The 21,372-nt window shown below is 54.4% G+C and overlaps 2 protein-coding genes and 1 pseudogene across 8 annotated transcripts in view; 1 reads left to right on the top strand and 2 right to left on the bottom strand.

Annotated features, from left to right (window-relative positions):
- Nucleotides 1-217: 217 nt before the first annotated feature.
- Nucleotides 218-720, bottom strand: LOC145532546 (small ribosomal subunit protein uS12 pseudogene; annotated as a pseudogene). The gene has a single exon (XR_014073331.1). The product of XR_014073331.1 is annotated as a small ribosomal subunit protein uS12 pseudogene (transcript).
- A 5,880-nt stretch (nucleotides 721-6,600) lies between these two features.
- On the top strand, nucleotides 6,601-19,159 carry FZD9 (frizzled class receptor 9). 5 transcript variants are annotated; one of them, XR_014073332.1, is made up of 5 exons: nucleotides 6,601-6,688; nucleotides 7,021-7,166; nucleotides 11,095-11,256; nucleotides 11,786-11,906; nucleotides 13,509-13,708. XR_014073332.1 is itself a non-coding variant. In XM_081557883.1 (4 exons), the coding sequence occupies exon 1, from the start codon at nucleotides 7,723-7,725 to the stop codon at nucleotides 9,490-9,492; it is 1,770 nt and encodes a 589-aa protein (XP_081414009.1). In that variant the 5' UTR covers nucleotides 7,433-7,722; the 3' UTR covers nucleotides 9,493-9,589; nucleotides 11,095-11,256; nucleotides 11,786-11,906; nucleotides 18,352-19,159. The 5 variants fall into 5 exon arrangements, 4 of the variants coding, with proteins under 4 accessions (XP_081414009.1, XP_081414006.1, XP_081414007.1 ...); XM_081557883.1 differs by lacking the exons at nucleotides 6,601-6,688; nucleotides 7,021-7,166; nucleotides 13,509-13,708 and adding exons at nucleotides 7,433-9,589; nucleotides 18,352-19,159; XM_081557880.1 differs by lacking the exons at nucleotides 6,601-6,688; nucleotides 7,021-7,166 and adding an exon at nucleotides 7,433-9,589.
- The window catches only part of BAZ1B (bromodomain adjacent to zinc finger domain 1B), a 54,893-nt gene continuing 47,211 nt past the window's right edge, over nucleotides 13,691-21,372 (bottom strand). For both annotated transcript variants that reach the window (XM_081557877.1, XM_081557878.1), the window contains 4 exons: nucleotides 19,736-19,848; nucleotides 17,362-17,507; nucleotides 16,103-16,206; nucleotides 13,691-15,848 (listed from right to left, as the gene is read on the bottom strand). In XM_081557877.1, coding sequence (XP_081414003.1) covers nucleotides 15,491-15,848; nucleotides 16,103-16,206; nucleotides 17,362-17,507; nucleotides 19,736-19,848 — 721 coding nt within the window. In that variant the 3' untranslated portion in view covers nucleotides 13,691-15,490. The remainder of the gene's footprint in view (nucleotides 15,849-16,102; nucleotides 16,207-17,361; nucleotides 17,508-19,735; nucleotides 19,849-21,372) is intronic.

Consider the following 21,372-nt stretch of genomic DNA (forward strand, 5'->3'; position numbering starts at 1 on the left):
CTCAAAATTCTCCAACCCAGGCTTCAACAATACGTGAACTGTGAACTTCCAGATGTTCAAGCTGGTTTTAGAAAAGGCAGAGGAACCAGAGATCAAATTGCCAACATTGACTGGATCATTGAAAAAGCAAGAGAGTTCCAGAAAAACATCTATTTCTGCTTTATTGACTATGCCAAAGCCTTTGACTGTGTGGATCACAATAAACTGTGGAAAATTCTTTTTTTTTTTTTGGTATATGAAAATTTATTACTATCGTGCTTTCATCATCAAAATTTATGATCTTGGTCTTTCCTTCTTGCCTTTGTATAAAGCCAAAAGAGAGACATTGACTACTTTGACAGCCTTAAAGTGGACTGTAGGAATGTCACCAACAGCGTGACCTTTGCGACCAAATCCAGCAACCAGAACTTCATCATTTTCCTCAATAAAATTCAAGCAACCATCATTGGGTACAAAAGCAGTGATTTTTTTGCCATTCTTGATTAGCTGAACCCTGACACACTTCCTGATGGCAGAATTTGGCTGTTTGGCTTCAACTCCTACTTTTTCCAGCACAATTCCCTTGGCATGAGAAGCGCTGCCAAAAAGGTTGGACTTCAGGGCTGTGCCCAGATGGGCTTTCTTGTACTGCTTATCATGCCACTTCTGGTCTCGTCGGTGGCTATGCAGCTTGCTAGCAGTACGAAGACCGCGACACTTGCCCATTTTGCTGGAGCCATGGGCCTGAGCGAAAGAGCTAAACTGTGGAAAATTCTTAAAGAGATGGGAATACCAGACCACGTGACCTGCCTCTTGAGAAACCTGTATACAGGTCAGGAAGCAACAGTTAGAACTGGACATGAAACAACAGACTGGTTCCAAATAGGAAAAGGAGTACGTCAAGGCTGTATATTGTCACCCTGCTTATTTAACTTATATGCAGAGTACATCATGAGAAACGCTGGGCTGGATGAAGCACAAGCTGGAATCAAGATTGCTGGGAGAAATATCAATAACCTCAGATATGCAGATGACACCACCCTTATGGCGGAAAGTGAAGAAGAACTAAAGAGCCTCTTGATGAAAGTAAAAGAGGAGAGTGAAAAAATTGGCTTAAAGCTCAACATTCAGAAAACTAAGATCATGGTATCCGATCCCATCACTTCATGGCAAATAGATGGAGAAACAGTGGCAGAAATTATTTTTTTGGGCTCCCCAAATCACTGCAGATGGTGATTGCAGCCATGAAATTAAAAGATGCTTACTCCTTGGAAGGAAAGTTATGACCAACCTAGACAGCATATTAAAAAGCAGAGACATTACTTTGCCAACAAAGGTCTGTCTAGTCAAGGCTATGGTTTTTCCAGTAGTCATGTATGGATGTGAGAGTTGGACTATAAAGAAAGCTGAGCGCTGAAGAATTGATGCTTTTGAACTGTGGTGTGTGGAGAAGACTCATGAGAATCCCTTGGACTGCAAGGAGATCCAACCAGTCCATCCTAAAGGAAATCAGTCCTGAATATTCATTGGAAGGACTGGTGTTGAAGCTGAAATTCAATACTTTGGCCACCTGATGTGAAGAAGTGACTCATTTGAAAAGACCCTGATGCTGGGAAAGATTGAGGGCAGGAGGTGAAGGGGACGAGAGAGGATGAGATGGTTGGATGGCATCACCAACTCAATGGACATGAGTTTGAGTAGGCTCCAAGAGTTGGTGATGGACAGGGAGGCCTGGCGTGCTGCAGTCCATGGGGTCGCAAAGAGTTGGACATGACTGAGCTACTGAACTGAACTTAACTATATAGACATAGATATTCTTTTTCAGATTCTTTTCTATTGTAGGTTTTTATAAAATATTGAATATAGTTCCCTGTGCTATATAGTAGGTCCTTGTTATTTATCTGTTTTATACAGAGTAGTATGTCTTTGTTAATCCCCAGACCTAATTTATCCCACCCTCTCCCTTTTCCCCTTTGGTAATGATAGGTTTGTTTTCTATGTCTGTGAGTCTATTTCTGTTTTGTAAATAAGTTCATTTGTATCAGTTTCCCTCCATTGCACATATAAGTGATATCAGATATTTGTCTTCCTCTATCTGACTTACTTCACCTAGTATGATAATCTCTAGGTCCATCCATGTTGTGGCAAATGGCAATATTTCATCCTTTTTATGACTGAGTAATATTCCATTGTGTATATAATATTCCATCATGTATATAATATTTCATTGTGTATATAATGGTAAAGAAGATATATATATATATCTCTCTCCATTCCTCTGTGGATGGACATTTAATCTGCTCCCATGTCTTGCTATACTATAGGTAGTACTACTATGAACACTGGGGTACATGTATCTTTCCGAGTTAGAGTTTTCATCTTTTCCAGATACATACTCAGAAGGGGGGTTACTGGACCATACGGTAATTCTATTTTTAGTTTTTTAAGGAACCTCCATACTATTCTCCATAGTAACTGCACCAATTTACAGTCCCAACAGTGTAGTAGGATTTCCTTTTCTCTACACTCTCTCTAGCATTTATTATTTATGGACTTTTTGATGATGGTCATTTTTTTAAAATTTTTATTTATTTCTTTATTTGTGGCTGCAGTGGGTCTTTGTTGCTGTTCACGGGCTTTCTTTAGTTGCAGCGCACAGGCTTCATGGGGTGGCTTCTCTTGTTGCCGAGCACAGGCTCTAGGGCGTGGGCACAGTAGTTGTGGTGCATGGGCTGCACGTGGACTCTTCCCAGACTAGAGATCCAGCCCGTGTCCCCTGCATGAGGAGGCCGAGTCTTAACCAGGGAACCACCAGGGAAGTCCATGATGGCCATTCTGACCAGTATGAGGTGATACCTCCTTGAAGTTTTGATTTGTGTTTCTCTAATAATTCAGGATGTTGAGCATCTTTTCATGTGTCTGTTCGCCATCTGTATGTCTTCTTTGGAGAAATGTCTATTTAGATCTTCTGCCCATTTTTTGGTTGGGCTTTTTTTTTTTTTTTTAATTGAGCTGTATGGTCTGTTGCTTTTTAAAATAATTTTGTTTATTTATTTTTGGCTGTACTGGGTCTTTGTTGCTGTGTGGGCTTTTCTCTAGTGACAGAGGGAGGGGGCTATTCTCTAGCTGAGGTGCACGGGCTTCTCACTTTGGTGGCTTCTCTTATTGTAGAGCACAGGCCCTAGGGCATTCGGGCTTCAGTAGCTGCAGCATACGGGTTCAGCAGTGGCTGTTCCCAGGCTCTAGAGCACAGTCTCAATAGTTGTGGCACATGGGCTTAGTTGCTCTGCAGCACGTGGGATCTTCCTGGACCAGACAGAGATCAAACTCGTGTCCGCTGCACTAGCAGGTGGATTCTTTATCACTCAGCTACCAGGAAATCCGGAGAAGGCGATGGCACCCCACTCCAGTACTCTTGCCTGGAAAATCCCATGGACGGAGGAGCCTGGTAGTCTGCAGTCCACGGGGTCGCTAAGAGTTGGACATGACTGAGTGACTTCACTTTCACTTTTCCCGTTCATGCACTGGAGAAGGAAATGGCAACCCACTCCAGTGTTCTTGCCTGGAGAATCCCAGGAATGGCGGAGCCTGGTGGGCTGCTGTCTATGGGGTCGCACAGAGTTGGACACGACTGAAGCGACTTAGCAGCACCAGGAAATCCCTCTGTTTGTTTCTTTTGGAAATTCAGCAAGAGGTACTTCAACCCCTGACACTGATTACCTGAAGGCAAGGGTTCAAGGGAATTAGTTACAGAAATTTTTAAAATGCTTCTTTAGTAAGAATGGAACAGTCTAGTCCAGCCCTTGACCTCCCAATAAAGGGACCCTGAGTCAGATCCAGGGCTGGAGCTTGCCCTGGGCCTGGGCGAGTGTGTGCGCACACAGTTAACTTGCCCCCAGACCCACATGTCCAGCACATACACGTGCTGGCGCCCACTGCTGTCTGCCCGGGCTGCGGTGTCACGCCCCCCGCCCCCGGCCCCCCCAGGAGCAGATGTGTCCGTGTTGCACCCGCTGGGCCCCTCATCACCATCAGCAGCCTCTCTGGGGGTCTCCCGGGCACTGGAGGAGGTGTGGGATGGGCCTCCTCCTGGTTCCTGCTTCCTCACACAGACAACTCTGTCCCCCAGGGTCCCGTCCTTCCCCAACTTCAGGCCCCACTTGCATGTCGCCTCTTCCAGAAGGATCTCTGGCCACCTCCTCCTCATGACATCCTTTTCACTCAACAAACATTTAGGGGCGCCCCCTCTAGGCTAGGCACCAAGACACCCAGGAGCAGGGCCCAGCCCTCTAACCTCCAGAAACTCCCAGGTTTGTGGGGAGACAGGCATGGTTATGGGGGCGGCAGGCACCAGGGCCATAGAGCAGGAGGAAGCATATCAGAGTCAAGTTGGGGAAGGGTCAGGATGTGTCCAGTGAGGGTGAGTGATGGCTGTGATCAGAAAAGGGTGGTAGGAAGGGCCTCCAGGAGTCTGGGGAGACTAGAGGGGTGGGGGCAGAGGTCAGGGGGGTATCCCTTCCCACTTGGGCAGGGCAGCTCACTGGCGCGCAGCCGAGGGCCCCCAGGAAGGGAGTGTTCTCCCCCAGGAGGAGGAGTGAGGAGGGGGTCTGTTCCCACCTCACCGACTCTGGCCCCCTCTGCCCAGGGAGTGGGGGTGGGAGTGGGCACTGATGGCAATCACCCTCCTCCTGGTCCCCTCCAGTCCTCCGCATAGTCTCCTTTTCAGTGAGTGCCTGGTGTATTGTTCCGCCTTTGTAAAGAGGGGGATCCAGTGACAAAGCAGGGTGGGTGGGCAGGCGGCCCAAGAGGCCTCTTCTCTCCTAGGCAGTATCTGCATGGGGGAGGGGCTTTTTCACAACCCCCACCTCTGGCTTCCCAGGAGCAGCTGTTGTCATGGTGACAAGCCTGGCATCCCATGGCTCCTGGGGTGTCCTCCCCACTATGGCTGCCAGAAGAAGGGCCCCCGGCCTCTTCACCCTGGCTGGGGACAGAGGCACAAAAAAAAACCTGGATCCCAGACCAGTCGTAGTGGGGGGAAGCCTCCAGCCTTCTCCACCTCTCTACCCGGCTGCCTACAGCGGGGCAGCTCCGAAGCCCCTGCTTCATACAGACCCTGTGAGGTGGGGGCTCAGCCCATGCACCACTCTTATCCATGCATCTGTGCCTCCTTGGGGCAAGATACAGAGAGAAATAAAATGTCCCCAGGGTCCTTGAGCAGCTGCTGGCATTGGGGCAGAGTGGGGGATGTACGGAAGGCTAACAGCACGTGAGTGTACAAGTGGCAACGGTGAGTGGGCCAGGACTCTGGGCCCACAGAGCAGAGCCTCCAGCCCTGTCCTCGAGAGCTGGGGTCTGCCCCTAGGAGGCTGGTGTGCCCAACAGAGCAGAATAGGGCCTTTGGGCCAGGGAGACTGAAGGCATGACGTGGCATGGGTTCCAAGGAGTTAGGCATGGCAGGAAAGGAAGAGGTAGGTGGAGGCTATACCTGGAAGGGCTCTTGCTGCCATCCCCAGGGGCATGGCCTTCACCCTGGGCCATGGGAAGCTGTTGCTGGCATTTCAGGAACCTCCTTGTTCAGGAGGTCAAAGTCAGGTCCTTGTTTCAAAGTTATCCTATTTCTGTGTTGCCTCTTTGGGACGATCAGGAGCTTGCCGCTTCAGCTGTCACAGCCCAGGTGGGCCGAGGATGCATCTCATGCTGAGAACAGGGCCGGCTGCATCTCCATGGAGTCCCAATCTCTCGGGTCCTCCTCCTCCCTTCCCTGCTCCAGCACTGCTCCCAGGGCACCGATTACGGCCGCTGCCCTGGCTCCTTGCTGCACAAACCCCTCCCACATGCCAGGCTCTCCAGCAGGGCAGTGTTGGCCAAGCAGGGCCAGTCGGGCAGGTGCCCTCGCGCCGGTGGCGACAGGCAGCCTTATGCAGTGGAAGAGCCTGAATGCCAACCCTGATCCTTATGAACTGTGTATTCCCAGGCAAATGTCTTGAGTTTTCTGAATCTCAATTTCTCATCTGTAAAATGGGCACAGAATTCCTTGCAGAGCTGTTATGAGAGTTTAAAAGGTCACTGTGTAAAACACCTGGCCCGGAGCCCACCTGGCTCCACTTAGGTCTACAACCAGTTTCCCAGGCCCCTGCAGCACAGGTCTCTCCCTCAGCCCTTCACCCACTGATCATCCCTAAGCAGCTGCTAGGGCTGGACCTGTGCCAAGAGCTCACGTGGAATCTGAGTCTTCCAGGTACATCTAGGCCAAGCGGGTGAGGGCAGACAGGGGTGAGCCGGGGAGGAAGGAGGAAGTTTCTAAGGGAACTCCAGACCAGAACAGGGCCCCTTGGGTGGCCTCCTGGATGGCACTTGGGTTTCACCCACAGAGCTACCTGGGAACCATGGTGGAACCCTGGCTGGGCAGAGGTGGGAGGGCAAAGGGCCTTTGGGGCCCCAGGAAGCCCCCGGCAATCCCAGCCTCTCAGAAACACCTTCCCAACCTGAGTGAGGATGAGGGGTGTCATGTGCGCAGTTCAGGGGTCACAGACCCCACTCACTCACTGTCACCTGTCACCTCACCAGCAGGCTGAGCCTAGGACTGCCTTGATGGTTCCATCTGTGCAAAGGGAAGAACAGGCCTCTCTCCTCCCCCTGTTCAGGTGCCGCCATGGAAGCAGGCTGAGTAATAGTCTTACCAGACTAACCTGACAGCTGTCAGGTTTAGGTGAGGAGGGTGTGAGCTGAACTGAAATGTTCCATGGCTGTCACTGTACCTGGCCCCCTACTCTGCAGGCGCAGGAGGGAGCAGGGGGCTCGGGGGAAGGGGATGGTGGAAAGGGGCAGGCTTCCTGGGCAGAGAGGAGTTCTTAGGGGAGACCCTGTGCCAAGGGAGGGGAGGGGGCAGAAAGAGACTGGGTTTTCAGGCGGTCCCGAGGTGTCAAGGGGGCAGGTGGATTGCGAAGAGACTGCGAGCTCAAGTGCGCAGTGTGACGGGTAAGCAGCCCGCGCGAGCCACAGGTGAATTCATTTTGACGGGATTATCTGCCTGTTTTACAGAAACGAAAACAGGCTCAGAGCGAAGAGCCCAGAGCCACACGCAACTAGTGAAGAGACGGAGAGGCTGCGCTCGAACCGTCCCAGAGTCCGAGGTCGAGGCGTCCCAGGCGTAGAAGCCTTCGAAATGGTCCCGCCTGGGGAAAAACGTAGGTGACGCAGTACGGGGGGCAGGGAAATCCTCCGGCTGACTGTCCTGTCCCGGAGAGAGGTTGGGCAGCAACCCCTCAGAAAGGGAGAACCGACTGTGAGCGGGCAGACGAGGTCACTACTCTGACACCCCGCCCCACCAGACCGCGCCCGGGTTGGTCCTGCCGTGCCGCGCAGCTGAGAGGCGCGGCGCCTTTAAAGCCCGGCCAGGGGCGTGTCGGGCGCGCGGGGGGGCCCGCCCCTGGGCGTGTCCGCCAGGCGCCCCGCCCCGAGGCTTGTAGCCGCGGCCTCGGGAGGCGTTGCCTGCTCCGGCTCCGCGGCCGTTCGAGTAGCGGCGGCGGCGGCGGCGGCGGCGGCGGTGGCGGCTCGGCGCCTCCTTTCCCTCGGGCGGCTTCCCCGCGCGCTGCCCAGGGCGCCCGGCCGCGCCAGGACACACGCGGCCGGCTCCGCTATGGCCCGCACCCCGCGACGTGGCGGGCGGGCACGGGGGCGCCGGACGGCGCGGCCCGAGTGAGGCGGGGCCGCCCTCCCCGCCCTCGGCCGGGACCGCCCGGGATGGCCGTGCCGCCGCTCCGCCGGGCGCTGCTGCTGTGGCAGCTGCTGGCTGCGGGCGGCGCGGCGCTGGAGATCGGCCGCTTCGACCCGGAGCGCGGGCGCGGGCCGGCGCCGTGCCAGGTGGTGGAGATCCCCATGTGCCGCGGCATCGGCTACAACCTGACCCGCATGCCCAACCTGCTGGGCCACACGTCGCAGGGCGAGGCGGCCGCCGAGCTGGCTGAGTTCGCGCCGCTCGTGCAGTACGGCTGTCACAGCCACCTGCGCTTCTTCCTGTGCTCGCTCTACGCGCCCATGTGCACCGACCAGGTCTCGACGCCCATCCCCGCCTGCCGGCCCATGTGCGAGCAGGCGCGCCTGCGCTGCGCGCCCATCATGGAGCAGTTCAACTTCGGCTGGCCGGACTCGCTGGACTGCGCCCGGCTACCCACGCGCAACGACCCGCACGCGCTCTGCATGGAGGCGCCCGAGAACGCCACGGCCGGCCCCACTGAGCCCCACAAGGGCCTGGGCATGCTGCCCGTGGCGCCGCGGCCCGCGCGGCCCCCCGGCGACGCCCTCCCGGGCGCCGGCGGCACCTGCGAGAACCCCGAGAAGTTCCAGTACGTGGAGAAGAGCCGCTCGTGCGCGCCGCGCTGCGGGCCAGGCGTTGAGGTGTTCTGGTCGCGGCGCGACAAGGACTTTGCGCTCGTCTGGATGGCCGTGTGGTCGGCGCTGTGCTTCTTCTCCACCGCCTTCACCGTGCTCACCTTCCTGCTGGAGCCGCACCGCTTCCAGTACCCGGAGCGCCCCATCATCTTCCTCTCCATGTGCTACAACGTCTACTCGCTGGCCTTCCTCATTCGGGCAGTGGCTGGGGCCCAGAGCGTGGCCTGCGACCAGGAGGCGGGTGCGCTCTACGTGATCCAGGAGGGCCTGGAGAACACGGGCTGCACCCTGGTCTTCCTGCTACTCTACTACTTTGGCATGGCCAGCTCGCTCTGGTGGGTAGTGCTGACCCTCACCTGGTTCCTGGCCGCCGGCAAGAAATGGGGCCACGAAGCCATCGAGGCCCACGGCAGCTACTTCCACATGGCGGCCTGGGGCCTGCCAGCCCTCAAGACCATTGTTATCCTGACGCTGCGCAAGGTGGCGGGGGATGAGCTGACCGGGCTCTGTTACGTGGCCAATATGGACGCAGCGGCGCTCACGGGCTTTGTGCTGGTGCCCCTCTCCTGCTACCTGGTGCTGGGCACGAGCTTCCTCCTGACCGGCTTCGTGGCTCTCTTCCACATCCGCAAGATCATGAAGACCGGGGGCACCAACACGGAGAAGCTGGAGAAGCTCATGGTCAAGATTGGGGTCTTCTCCATCCTTTACACCGTGCCTGCCACCTGCGTCATTGTGTGCTACGTCTACGAACGCCTCAACATGGACTTCTGGCGCCTGCGAGCCACAGAGCAGGCCTGCTCGGCAGCCACCACGCCCAGCGGCCGGAGGGACTGCTCGCTGCAAGGGGGCTCAGTGCCCACTGTGGCTGTCTTTATGCTCAAAATCTTCATGTCGCTGGTGGTGGGCATCACCAGCGGCGTCTGGGTGTGGAGCTCCAAGACTTTTCAGACCTGGCAGAGCCTGTGCCACCGCAAGATGGCAGCTGGCCGGGCCCGGGCAAAGGCCTGCCGGGCCCCCGGGGGCTATGGCCGGGGCACCCACGGCCACTATAAGGCCCCCACTGTGGTCTTGCACATGACTAAGACAGATCCTTCTCTGGAGAACCCTACACACCTCTAGGGACACAGCCTGCGTGGGGCGGCTGTGGCCCCCTCCTCGACACCCCCTCCGGAGGAGACAGCTGACTAGCAGCTGCCCAGCTGTCAAGGTCAGGCAAGTGAGTCCGAGGGGCCGAGGAGCAGGGCGGGGAGCCTCCTTCAACCCTCACTTGTCGGACCCACTGAGGCTACTCCCCTGTTGCCTAGTCCAAGGGGGTGGGCCTGGCTGAGTCCCCACTGGGACCTGGGGGAGCACGTGGAGAGGAGGAGGGGCAGAAGGGGGTGTGGTCCAGCAGAGTTTATTTAATGATGTAATTTATTGTTGAGTTTCTCTGGAAGCTGTGACTGGAATAAACCCCCGTGTGGCAGCGCTGCGTCTTCTGTGGACTAGAAAGGGGGACGGTAGGACAGTGAGGGCCCTAGGGGAGCCTTCCCCTGCGAGCGGAGCTGGGAGTGGGTCTTCTGGCTTTCCATCAATCAGGAGAACATCCTGCCGGGGAAACAGCTGTGTTTTGCAGGAGCCCCAGATTCTGTGAGTGGGTGTGTTCTCCTCTTGGCTCCTTTTGGTGGCCTGCTTGCCTGTCTGAGCCCAGGAGCCCCAGATTCTGCGGGCGGGTGTGTTCTCCTCTTGGCTCCTTTTGGTGGCCTGCTTGCCTGTCTGAGCCCTGGGTTCCTGCTTCCCAGAGTGAGACGGGGATGTCTGCTGGGAGAAGTCAGGGAATCCCCTGGGATGACACGCCCCACTCTGGCCCCAGTGAGCCTGGCCTGTTTGGGAGCTGTGGGTAAGACTGCTTTCCTCAATTTGTGTAAAAAATTAGGGCATCAGCCTTTCTTGAAGGTTCCCTTGGAGGCTGTGTCTGCTCCCACTGGCTGGCTGGCCCCTCCTGTTCCTTCCCTGCGACTGAGGGTCGGGAACCAAGACAGTCCTCACTGTTGTTGATGTGGCCGCTCACTCCTTGGGGCCCCAGTCAGGGCATCACTCCCCGCCCCCAACTCCCGCCCTTCTGGGTGGAGATGGGGCTAGACTGTTACTGGGCATCTTGGGAGCAGACATGGGCACAGAGGCAGCCCTCGAGGAGGGTGGGGATTGGGTCCCCAGCTCCTAAAGGGTTGTGGAAAGATGAAGTGCTGAGCACAGCAGTGAGAAACAGGCAGGTAGTATCGCGTACCGGCAGAGGAAAAGGTGCTGTGCTGACCTACGTGCCGGGGCGGCCCTGGGGCTGCCGGGACCTGTGTGGCCATCCCGGAAACCCTGGTCCTGTCTTAGCCTGTGCTGTGGCTGCTGTGACTCCAGCCAGGGGAGAGCCTTGGTTCCTGTCCCCGGTCCCTGGTTCAGCGGCACCGTCAGGAGGCCCCAGGGTCCAGCCCGCTGCCAGCCAAGGGGAGCCCAAGGCCAACTGCTTCATACAGTAGGACCGAGCTCCCAAACCCAGGGCCTCTCTGGCCAGAGCCCTTTCTGCCCCAACCACCAGTATCACAGGAACAAGACAGACATCAAGTAGAGATCAAACAGGTGGTGTCAGCTCCCTCAAGAGCTGATGGAGAGAGGGCGGTCCCTCCCCGCCCTCAGAACAGTCCTGACCCCTAAGGGGATTTTGCAACCCTTACACTATGCTTCTTGCAGGTGGAATCCTCCCCGCCCCCCAGTCCTTCCGTTCTCATAGAGCACAGACAGCTAAGTCCTCATGTCCTCATGCCTGCTTTGACCAGCCAAGTCAAGTGACCCAAACGTTGCAACTTTTCCAGGGAGGGTCCATGACTGAGAAACAGAAGGAACTTATTGCAGGTGAGGGGGCCCAGGCTGGGAGAGGGACCGTGGCTGCACTGGGCTGCGCTCACAGGCCTGCACTCAGGTGTGGGCAGCAGAAGCCACAGGAGGATTCTGGAAACAGGAGGAGAAACGCAAGTGATGGGTATGGGCCAAGGGTGGAGGGCAGGGCGAGCGTCAGGAGTGGCACTGGATCACCCAATCCCTTGTCAGTCAGTGGACAAGGCGGGTGGAGGGCACTTGTCTGTGTCCTGCTCAGTGGAAACAAAACTGACTTCCAGGACAACTGGGACCAGAAGGGGAGGCAGTGTAACCAGGACAGACCCCAAGGGAGCTTTGCTTTGAGGCTAAGATGATTCACAGAGGCCAGGACCCAGGAAGGGGGGCGGGGGAGGGCAGGCCTTGGCAGCTAAGGCTTCTCAGCCTGGCAGCTTGGGACGACACTAACGACAAGTCCCAGACCCTGAAGGACAGAGAAGAAGGAAACATTTGATTCAAGACCTCTTACAGAAGTCCTCCATCTCATCCTCCCCTGTCCATTTTTCAGACAAGGGAAGTGCCTGAAGGCCTTGGCTGGCTCAGGAGCACACAGCCAGGGAGACTGGCCTCCAGAGCTGCTGTGACTTCACACCATGGATTCCACCAGGCCGTGGGGTGAGATGGACACGGTGGGTGTTACAACCTAGGGCAAATTTATCCAGAGAAACCTGCCCCACGGCGGGACCTCTCCCCACCCAAAAGGAGACTCTAGAGCCCAAAAGAAGTGCCTCAGAAGCCATCAGCCTCCAACCTGTGCACCGCGTGTCCCTACCACTTCCCTCAGGGGCCTCACAGCCCCACAGGGCCCCTCAGAGCAGCATGTCTGTGTGTGTGTCCACACCAGCCGAGCCTGAGCTTGTTCTTAACCGAACTTGTGAGCCCAGATCGCAGTCAGAAGTTCCAGGGAAACAATGCCAAGTTCCCTGGAGTCAGCAGTGGGAATCTTGACTGAGGTCAGACTGAGAGGTCCTGGGGGTCAGCAGCTGCCCTCTGTCCCTGCTCAGACTCCCGGGAGGAGTACGCTCTGAACAGTCCTGGTGTGAAAAGGCCTGGGCATCCTGGGCAGGGGGAGCAATGAGTGACCTCCTCCTACCTAGTTTGAGTGTCTGACTCAGTATCCTGCTAAGGGAACCCTGGCTCTCAGGCAGATGGGGGCCTGGTTCCCTACTGAAGCACTGCCTGAGTAGCTGCTTTGGAATCCAGTCACCAGCTCACTGCCACCTGAGTGCCCCCTGCCCCGGGGACAGGATTTGAGGAGAAAGACAAATAGGCAGGACGAGGGAGAGGTCTCCCTTGATCGCCAGAGTAATGGTCAGACCCCTGTCTTCAGGAAAAAAGTTGTCTCCATTTGCAGTAGTCAAGCCAAATCAAGCGTCTCCCCCAAGGTCACAGCCTGCTAGGGACAGATGGGCTGGGATGGTGGACTAGGATCAGGACACAGACCCCGGATGAGGTGACGGGGCCCCAGAGGTGCTGTCCTCACGTGGCCTAAGAAACCACCCCAGGAACAGGACTTCACAGATGCCGGTGAGCTGGGGCTGCAGGGACTGCTCAGAGGTAGCACAGCTCCTCCAGAGCCTGAGGGCTGCTCAAATCCAGCCTGACCTTGGGGCAAACCACTTCCTCCCTGTGGAACTGAGAATCCCCTAGTGCTCAGGCCTGGCTTACTGCCCATGCTCACCAAGGCCACAGAGGCAGTCAATGGCAGAACCCACACCCAGCGCTTAGGTTTCTCCTCAGATTTCTTCTGGTTTTACCTTCTGCCATCCCCGGTGCAGCTGGTCAGGAACTGGTGGTTTCGCCGCTCTGTCACTGGGATCACGCAGTGGCCCTACAAAATCCTGGGATTCCACAGGCAGGTTGCCAGCCAGCAGTGACCTACTCAAATCAACCAGTCTGACTAAAGAAAGACTCCCAGCATAAAATATACATGAAAGCATGAGTCAAACAAGACTGGTTACACAGAAGTGCTGAAGCTGAGTAGGTAGGAATTTGTCGTAGTTCTGCTGCACATGTTTCAAGTTTTCCTTGAAAACTGTTGTAAAATACCCAAAGCTTCCCCCAAATTAGATTCTGAAGGACTACAAATTCCCACAGTGAAGCCTTAAAAAATTACTTTCTCCTAATTCCTAGAAGTTTCCAATAGAAATTGGGTGGGGTGGGGTAGGGTGTGGGTTTGAGATGGAGATAAGGCCAGGAGAGGCTTGAAGGCCATGGCTTCGATTACCCAGGGCACCAGAACGCTGTCCTGGAAGCAAAGAAATGCAATAGATGGATCTGACCTGTGGTTAAAAAGACTGTAAGCCAGAGGTCCTCTGCTGAAGAGCCGCCTCCAAGAGAAAACACGCTCGGGACCTACTATCCACTAAGACCTCCAAGAGCACAAAGAAAAATTCACCAGAGTTGTCACTTCTTTATAAACACAGGTACATAATGTTTATTTGAAAGTCCAATTTATTACAAGTTTACCCTTTAATGGGGCCCTTCCTCCTTAAAGACAGTTTAAAAAACAACACGTAACTGAGGTGTCACTGAAGTGGGAACACAGAATTCTCACTGTTAACAGAGACAGACTGGCTCTAGGGAGAGGCAGGCGAGAGGGGCGGGGCTGTGACACTGGGACATCAGTGCCAGCTCCAAGCCCAGGGGAGCCCAGCCGGCAGCCCCTGGGGCAAACCCCGAGGCAGCCGGGGCGTGGGGACCACACCTTGACGTTTCACTTTAAGAGGCTTTAGTTCTGCGAGCTGCAGTCCCCTTGGTAGACTTCTTTTCCCTTCATTTGAATCGGTCCGGAAGCGCTTAGGTGCTCACGTTTTCCAAATTCAAAGTTGACAGAAAAGAAAATTAAACCCTGTTCTGCATTTTTTATCAAAATCTGCCATAAAAGGGAAAGAAGACTACAAAGGTTGGCCTAAACGTAACAACTAGTGCTAGACTCACTGTGGGAAGGGCCGCAGAGCGCCCCCCCACCCCCGGCCCCCTGCCCCCGAGCCTGACACTGAGCGCTGAGATGCGGGTTCTCAGGGTCCGAGTCTGAGGCCAGAGGAGCACGGCAAGGGCACTGCACACGGAGGCGGCGGAAGCGGCCGCCAGGGCGGCAGAGGGACCGTCCACAAGCAGGTGGTCCCCACCACCGGCCCTGACGAGCCCCAGCCCACCTGCTCTAGAGCAGAGAGGACGGGCTGAGGGAGGAGACTGGGCAAAGGAAAGCAAACACGTTATCATAGAAATCGTACTGTACATGTGCCAAAGCGAGATGACAGAGATCTTTTTACAAGATGTTCTTTATACAATATCACTGCTGAAACAAGCAACCTTTAATAACTAGAAAAGTCAATTTAAAAAAAATTAAACATTTAAATTCCTCCTGCTTTTCTTCTGCTCCCCTAAGAGCTTGTCTGGTGTGTGGGTGGGCTGGGCTCCAACACCCCTCTGCCAGACCCATCAAAGGAAAGGTTATACGCGTGGTTACAAGCAGGGCTCCAGGCTCTGAGTGAAGTGCCTTAGGTTTTGTTTGAGGGGCCAAGGGTGGGGAGAGAGCTGTCACAAAGAAGGGGAGGGGTACTCAGGAATGGCTGTAGGACATGTCCCTTTACTCTGCCAAGATCAACTCAACAGACCACAGCTGTCTCATGATGCTGGTGAATACAGAACTCTGTATGGCACTCACTGATACTGTCCCCTGAGAGGGCGGGCGGGCGGGCGAGACAGAGCACAGGCTTCAAGAAACAGGACTGTGTATAAATATAGATTTAAAACATCGACACTACCTCCCCAGTTGGCCTTATTACCCTTCATCCTTCTACGTAATATAGTAATCCCTCCCCTGGAGACCAGAGGGCTTGGCACTGCTGTGGTGGCCAAAGTGGGAGGGACCTTAGGAAAGAAGAAAGAAAAGGAATTGGGTTCACGAGAAAAGCCTTGGACTTCTCCTGGAAACTCTCAGGAAGGGGGGTTAAGGCCACCTCTCCCCACAGCATTTCTGGGCAAAGACCACCGACCAGCACGAGGCTCTCCAAAGTGCGCTGCTTGATTAAGGCCCATGGAGAGCTCTGGAGATGTGTGCGAGCGCGGGTGACAGGCATTCCCGGGCTCCCCGTGACCTCTTCCTGTCCATGTTCTTCTCCAGCTTCTTCTCTCGCCTCCCTCCCCCCCCCTCGCTCTTGCCCTCGAGTCCCCCCGACCTCAGCTCCCTTACCAGGGCCCTGCCTCTCTACTTCTTCTGTCTTCGTCCCCTGGACTGTCCAACAGGCTCTGGCTCACTGTCCCCCTCGTCTTCAGCAAGCCGGTCAGGAAACTTCTTGCGTTTCCTACGGACATACGGGTGGCCAGGAAGGTGTTTATGCAACAGAGCCACCAGACACTGTTCCGTCTTCACCATGCAGCTCAGCACGTGGCTGCCCCGGCAGTTGTAAAGCTCAGCGTTGGTAAACACTTGCTTCACGTCAGCAAGAAACTCCTGCACAGAGCGGTAGCCCCCACAGGAACATTTGCTCTGCATTGTCTGGAAGTCCATGGGGTGGGTGATGATGTCGTAGTAGTCCTCAGCCTCATCTCTGGTCACGGGCTCCCTGGGAGAAGAACCAAATGGAGAGGTCAGCGCAGCCTTGAACCAGACAGAAACCTGGTTATCAAACCACGGACGTCATCAGACGTCTCACCAGAACGCTGAGCCCAGCCCACCAGCAGGCAGGCAGAGCGGGGGTGTTCACTTGTGCTCAGAGTGGTCTCCGCTAGTCTGGAAGCTCACTTCCCCGCCCGCCACTGAGATATGTCCCAGGGGTTCAGCTGCAAGGCTGGCCCGCTCCCCGGAGCCCAAGCTCACCTGAAGGGCCAGCTGAAGCGGTATTTCACTATCTTGTGGAGAATCTCTTCACACTTCTGCAGTTCCAGGCTTTGCCTCCGGGAGCTCCGTTTGGTCTGAAGTACCTGGAGCCAAAGAAAGAAGACACATTATTGCAGGTCCGAGAGCAGAGTAGACAGGACAGAAGACACTTTAAAAAGTGTTTTTATACCTGCTTAAAAAAGCGAAGAGCAAAGTTTAGCTATCTTTTTGGAACAGAGATGGTCAAGATCATCTGACTTCCATCCAGGGAGTGCTCTGAGCCGGCGGGCATCAGCCCACCCGCCTCCTCCCTGGTGGACAGTGATCAAAGCAGTCGGGAACAGGCAGCAGTGGCTGGGTCCCAGCAGTCCTGCCGGGGCCAGCTACAGACCACTGTCCCCAGGAAGCCAGCCCTCTGAGAGCAGGTGGACCTGGGATTACGGTCACACTGTGCATGAGTTTAAACAAGCAACTGCAGAATGCCAGGCAGGTTAGGGGGACCACCTGAAGTCAATTTTGTGGGGGTGGGTGTGTCTTGAGGGAAGAAAAGTAAGAGGTACAGTTCTTTTCCTGGGCTCTCCCCTGAGAAGCCGCTAAGAAGCTAAAGAGAAAGGGGCATGCTGCCCCTCCAGGTGGCAGGAATAGGCGTGACTCGCAGCCAGGAGCACAGAGTTGAAGGGATTAGGGCCAGGCCTACAGGAAGGTTACTCAGGGTGCCCACTGAGCGTCCTGATGGCTTGCTCTAATGCCCCCAGCCCACCTCCAACTCCAATTTGATCTGTCAAGCTTTTTGTTCTTTAAAACTCAAGTGAAATCCAAAGCAAGACTGCTAAGATCACACTGGCTGAGGAGCGGAGGGGAGGGTGCGTCCCTCCCATGACAACTGTCGGCAAAACCCCCAAGTGAGCGAGGCTCCGACATTGCTGACATTCCCACCACAGAGACCCAGCCCCGCTGAGCCCCGGGAGACACATGGATACTATTTTAAAGTCCTTAACGAGTCGCAGGCTGCCCGTTAACTAGAGGAGACGTTTGCAGGCTGCAGCAGCGGAATGCCGGGCATAGCTGCTCCCGGGGGCCTACTGCCCCGTCTGCCTACAGGCGCATCCATCTGCCTCATCAGTCTCCAGAGTGGGGGGCGGGGGGTGGGGGTGGGGGGCACAGAGGGGCGGCTCCACCTGTTGCCTGGTGAATTCCTGATGCTGGAGTAGGGGGCACGAATCCAAGATGCTAGAGCACAGAGGATAAGTGATTCTTACCAGCTCGTCCACCTCCATGTCGTCCGCAGGTGGAGCCTTTGGCCGAGCCCTCCTGGCGGGATGCGGCTTCTTGCCTGGCCGTCGGCCGGGCCGTGCTGTAGGGGGGATGACACCCTGCTTGCCCCGGATAGTCTTGCGTGGTCTCACTGAAATTAAACAGATGCATTCAGAGACGAACTGAAGATGAAGGGAGCATGCCCACAGAAAGGGTGATGCTCTGGATGAGCAGAGCGGTGACCTCCTCAGGCAGGGGGAGGGGGGATGGCTCGTGCCGTCCGTTTCCTGCTCTCTCACCTCACAGGGCACATCAAGGGTAACAGCAGCAGATGACGAATAGATGGATATCTTTCATCAACTGCCCAAGACCTTTGAAGAGTCTCTTTAGCGAGCCAGTTCCTTCGGTACATGCACCCTCTGTCCCCAGCAGTGAGGGCTGGAAGGAGTCAACTGTAAACTGACTCACTCAGGAGACAAGGCCATTTGCTGATGGGTCTGCCTGGAATTCCTTCAGCTCAAGCTCAGCCTGAGAACGCACGTATTTACATGCGAGATGGAATCTGAGTGTGGAACAGATCCTGTTTCCTAATTCCCAGAGTTATCCTACACTCACCACCACAGTCTGCTCAGAGAAAAGCTGATACTTATGTGAAGTCTTCCTCACTGAATCCAATTTAAGGCTTTGATTTCTAAAAAGCACAGACAGTAGCTATTTCAACCAAAGCCCTGCCCAGGACCCCCCAAGAGAGAAGAGAAACTACAAAGGCACAAGACTGCCTGTTTCTCAGTTTACAACAGGCACTCAATGTCAAGAGCAGCCAGTATCTCTCAATATGTCCCCGAGACACAAAGCCCCCTCAGGGTTAGCTCAAGGCTGCTCCACTGAGTAAACACTTCCATGGAAAACGGGGCGGGGCACCAGACCAGAGCTAGGGGCACACAGAGGCGGTGACGCAGAGCATCAATAATCTATGCTTTCTATTCTACTTCTAGACCAAGAGGACACTTCACCAACAATCTTAGGTTTTCTAAGTTCTGAGACTAGGTGAGGAAGAGAGTAAGAAGCTAATGCCAAGGATGAAACGCAGGATACACAGCCAGCAGCCCAGGGCCTTGAACTGCACTAGGGAACCACATCTTTGTGCCCTAAAAGGCAAAGCAGGCAAGAGGCTCTGAAGCACCAAAAACTTCCTGGATCCTTTCAGTAGACGAGGTCCTAGAAACCTGAAGAGGGAACAAGTTCTTGGAAAGAGCAATAACTTCAAAGTGGAAAGAAACCATCACTTGGAAAATAAACAAAATCAGTACATGGTTACATCCAGAATCTGTTCACAGACAATGAAGTATCCAAATCATGACTTGGGCAGTCCTCAGCTGTCTCTGTGTAATGCAGACTCACAGACCCCTAGTCTCCTTCCCTCAGACACCTGAAAACTCATGCCTTATGAACAAACAAGAGAAGTCCTAGAGGAACGAGAGAAATGCAGGTGTCCCAAACTAACCCCCTACGGTGTCGGGGAAGCCGCAGCTCAGGGGCACAAGCCCAGAGCCCTCAGGTTTCGGGAGCACTGATACAGTGAGGACTGGGTCTGGCACGCAACCCCTCTCTCCCGGCGCCAAGTATGATCATGGGAACTGTGCCTCTCTTCAAAAGCTCATCAAAATCTCGTAGTTGTATTAACCTACAAAGAAAGGTGTATTTTGCAGGAAAGGCTGCCTGTTAAAAGGCTCGACTGTAGGACTTAATGGTTTAACCAATAAAAATGACCGACTCTCAAAGCCCCATGAAAAATGAATGAGAGAATGAGTCAACAAGGTGACGGTAAATGATGAGACCCCCCTGCTGACATCTAGTGAGAGACAGATCGGAGCCTCCTAACAACCGTCCCCAAACCCTGGGGGAAAAGGCTCCTCTTTTCAGACTAGCAAATCTGTAGCCCTACACACTACTGGGAAGAGAAAAACCACTGTAACCAGAGAAAAAATAACTTCTCTCAAAGGAACACTGCACCAGAGGCCAGAAGAATGCAAGGGACAGCAGTGGGCCTGGACCCTCGCTCCCGCAGCCCCACACGGAGGGGCTCGGAACCAGCAGACCTAGCGCAAACACACCTGGGGCCTGGAACTCCATGAAACCGTGGACCGAGTGGCTTGGCCACAATTTGATGTTCTGAGACCAAGCCACCCAACCTCCTACTAGGCAGGGAGTTAACTGGCATCTTGAAAACCCATTTAAAACATGGCAGCAGAGTCAGCCCACTACCACAACATGGAAAATGGCACGCTGGTGGTGTTGGGCATCTCTCGCCAAACCCCGTCTTGCCAGGTCAGCTTAGAAGACAGTGAGGTTAACTATGAAAGCAAACCGAATACTCACGTCGCAAACCAGCCACCTCATAATCCTCTTCCTCTTCCTCCTCCTCCTCCTCTTCCTCTTCATTGCTCTCGTCATCCTCACTGTCCTCAGAGACAGACTCTTCAGTATAATTCCTGTGGGAGAAAATACTTGTAGAGACCATGGATCCAGGCCAAAGTGGTCCAAAGACAGGTAAAGTCCCACATAAATCATGGCAACCTTTCCCTCTTCACGGACTAGACAGATTTCATGATAAGGGGAGGGAACCTGAATCGAGGCCTTGACACAGGGAGCAGAATGAAAACCTAAGCTTTAACCACATGTCTCCTCTGCCAGGCCTCAAACACAGTGGGTGAAACACGAATGGCAACAAAAAACCAAGACCCAAATGCAACCCCACCCCTAAACACACAAAACCATTCCTTTTGTCTCACAAAAACAGCCAGATAATGTAACATTTCAGGTATAAAAGCTGTCCCCAATGCTGGGGCAGACTGAAAGGATAAACAGCCCAGACAGGTGTTACTCCACCTGGATGCCCCTTCCAGGAGCTGAAACAGCTTGCAGATGACCGTAACATCAAAGCACTGGTAATCCCAGCTCAGAACAGCTGGTCCAAAGCCCCACCGATTCCAAGCAGCGGCCTCCCCTCTCTAAGTGTAGCTGGAATGGAGTGAGAAATAACCGAGTAATGCTGTTAGGCAGGGCTGGGATCAAACAGCTCTGTCCTTTCAAAGAGACACCAAGCCAGAGTGCCTACATGCTGCTCTTTTACAACTTCAAATTTCAACGTGGAAAACAATGGTATTAACTTTGGCAAGTATCAGGCGTCTCCTCTTTACAAGGCCCTGTGATGAGGGTGGAGAACAAAGTGCCACCTCTACTCTCAGGGCAGGAACAATCTCACAGGAAGACAGCGAGCCGTGGAAAAACTGAACAAAAAGGCAAAATGCACCAGTATTCCACTTTATAGACATCAGAAGCTGAGTTTGAACACAGAGGAGGAATGATTAATCCTAAGGATGTAAGGATGCCTCCAAAGAGCAGTGAAATTTAGGCAGGCGGCAGGCAGTTTAGCCAGGTAGGAGTTCTGGGGCCAGGGAATATGCCCGCTGGGAAGGAAACACCAGAGGCAAGGATGCCCAATGAACAGTCTGCAACGAGCACACAAGATGGGAACAAGGGTTCATAAAATCATCAGCTAGTGCTGTGTACGAACAGTCTCAAAAGTCAGTCCAGGGAGTCTGGACTTTATTCTAGAGGCAGTGGGAAGACCACAGTGTTTCAAGAGGATAGTGACGTAAGCAAATCTCTGTCTTTTGTAAACCATTCTGGTTTTACCACAAAGCTGGAAGGAGAAGAGGGAGGAAGATATGAGATCAGGAGTTGAGAAGCCACTGGAGGAAGCCAGATGACAACAGGAAGCTGACTCGCAGACATCTAGACATTGAACTGGTAATATTTGGCAATATAGAGACAGGGGAGAGGAAGATGTCCAAGCTGACACCAAAATTCTAACCACGCTAAGGAAGGAAAAGAGTAGGTACAGGTAAGGAAGGTAATGAGTTTCATGATTTTTAGCAGCAGGCAGCTGCAGAAGTATCAGAAATTAAGAAGTGGACAAAGTGGAAGTAAAAGACGGAGATATGTTATTTGAA

Source organism: Giraffa tippelskirchi, chromosome 13 (assembly GCF_054371585.1).
Source record: "Giraffa tippelskirchi isolate mGirTip1 chromosome 13, T2T-mGirTip1v1.2.pri, whole genome shotgun sequence".
In the NCBI taxonomy this organism is placed as follows: domain Eukaryota; kingdom Metazoa; phylum Chordata; class Mammalia; order Artiodactyla; family Giraffidae; genus Giraffa; species Giraffa tippelskirchi.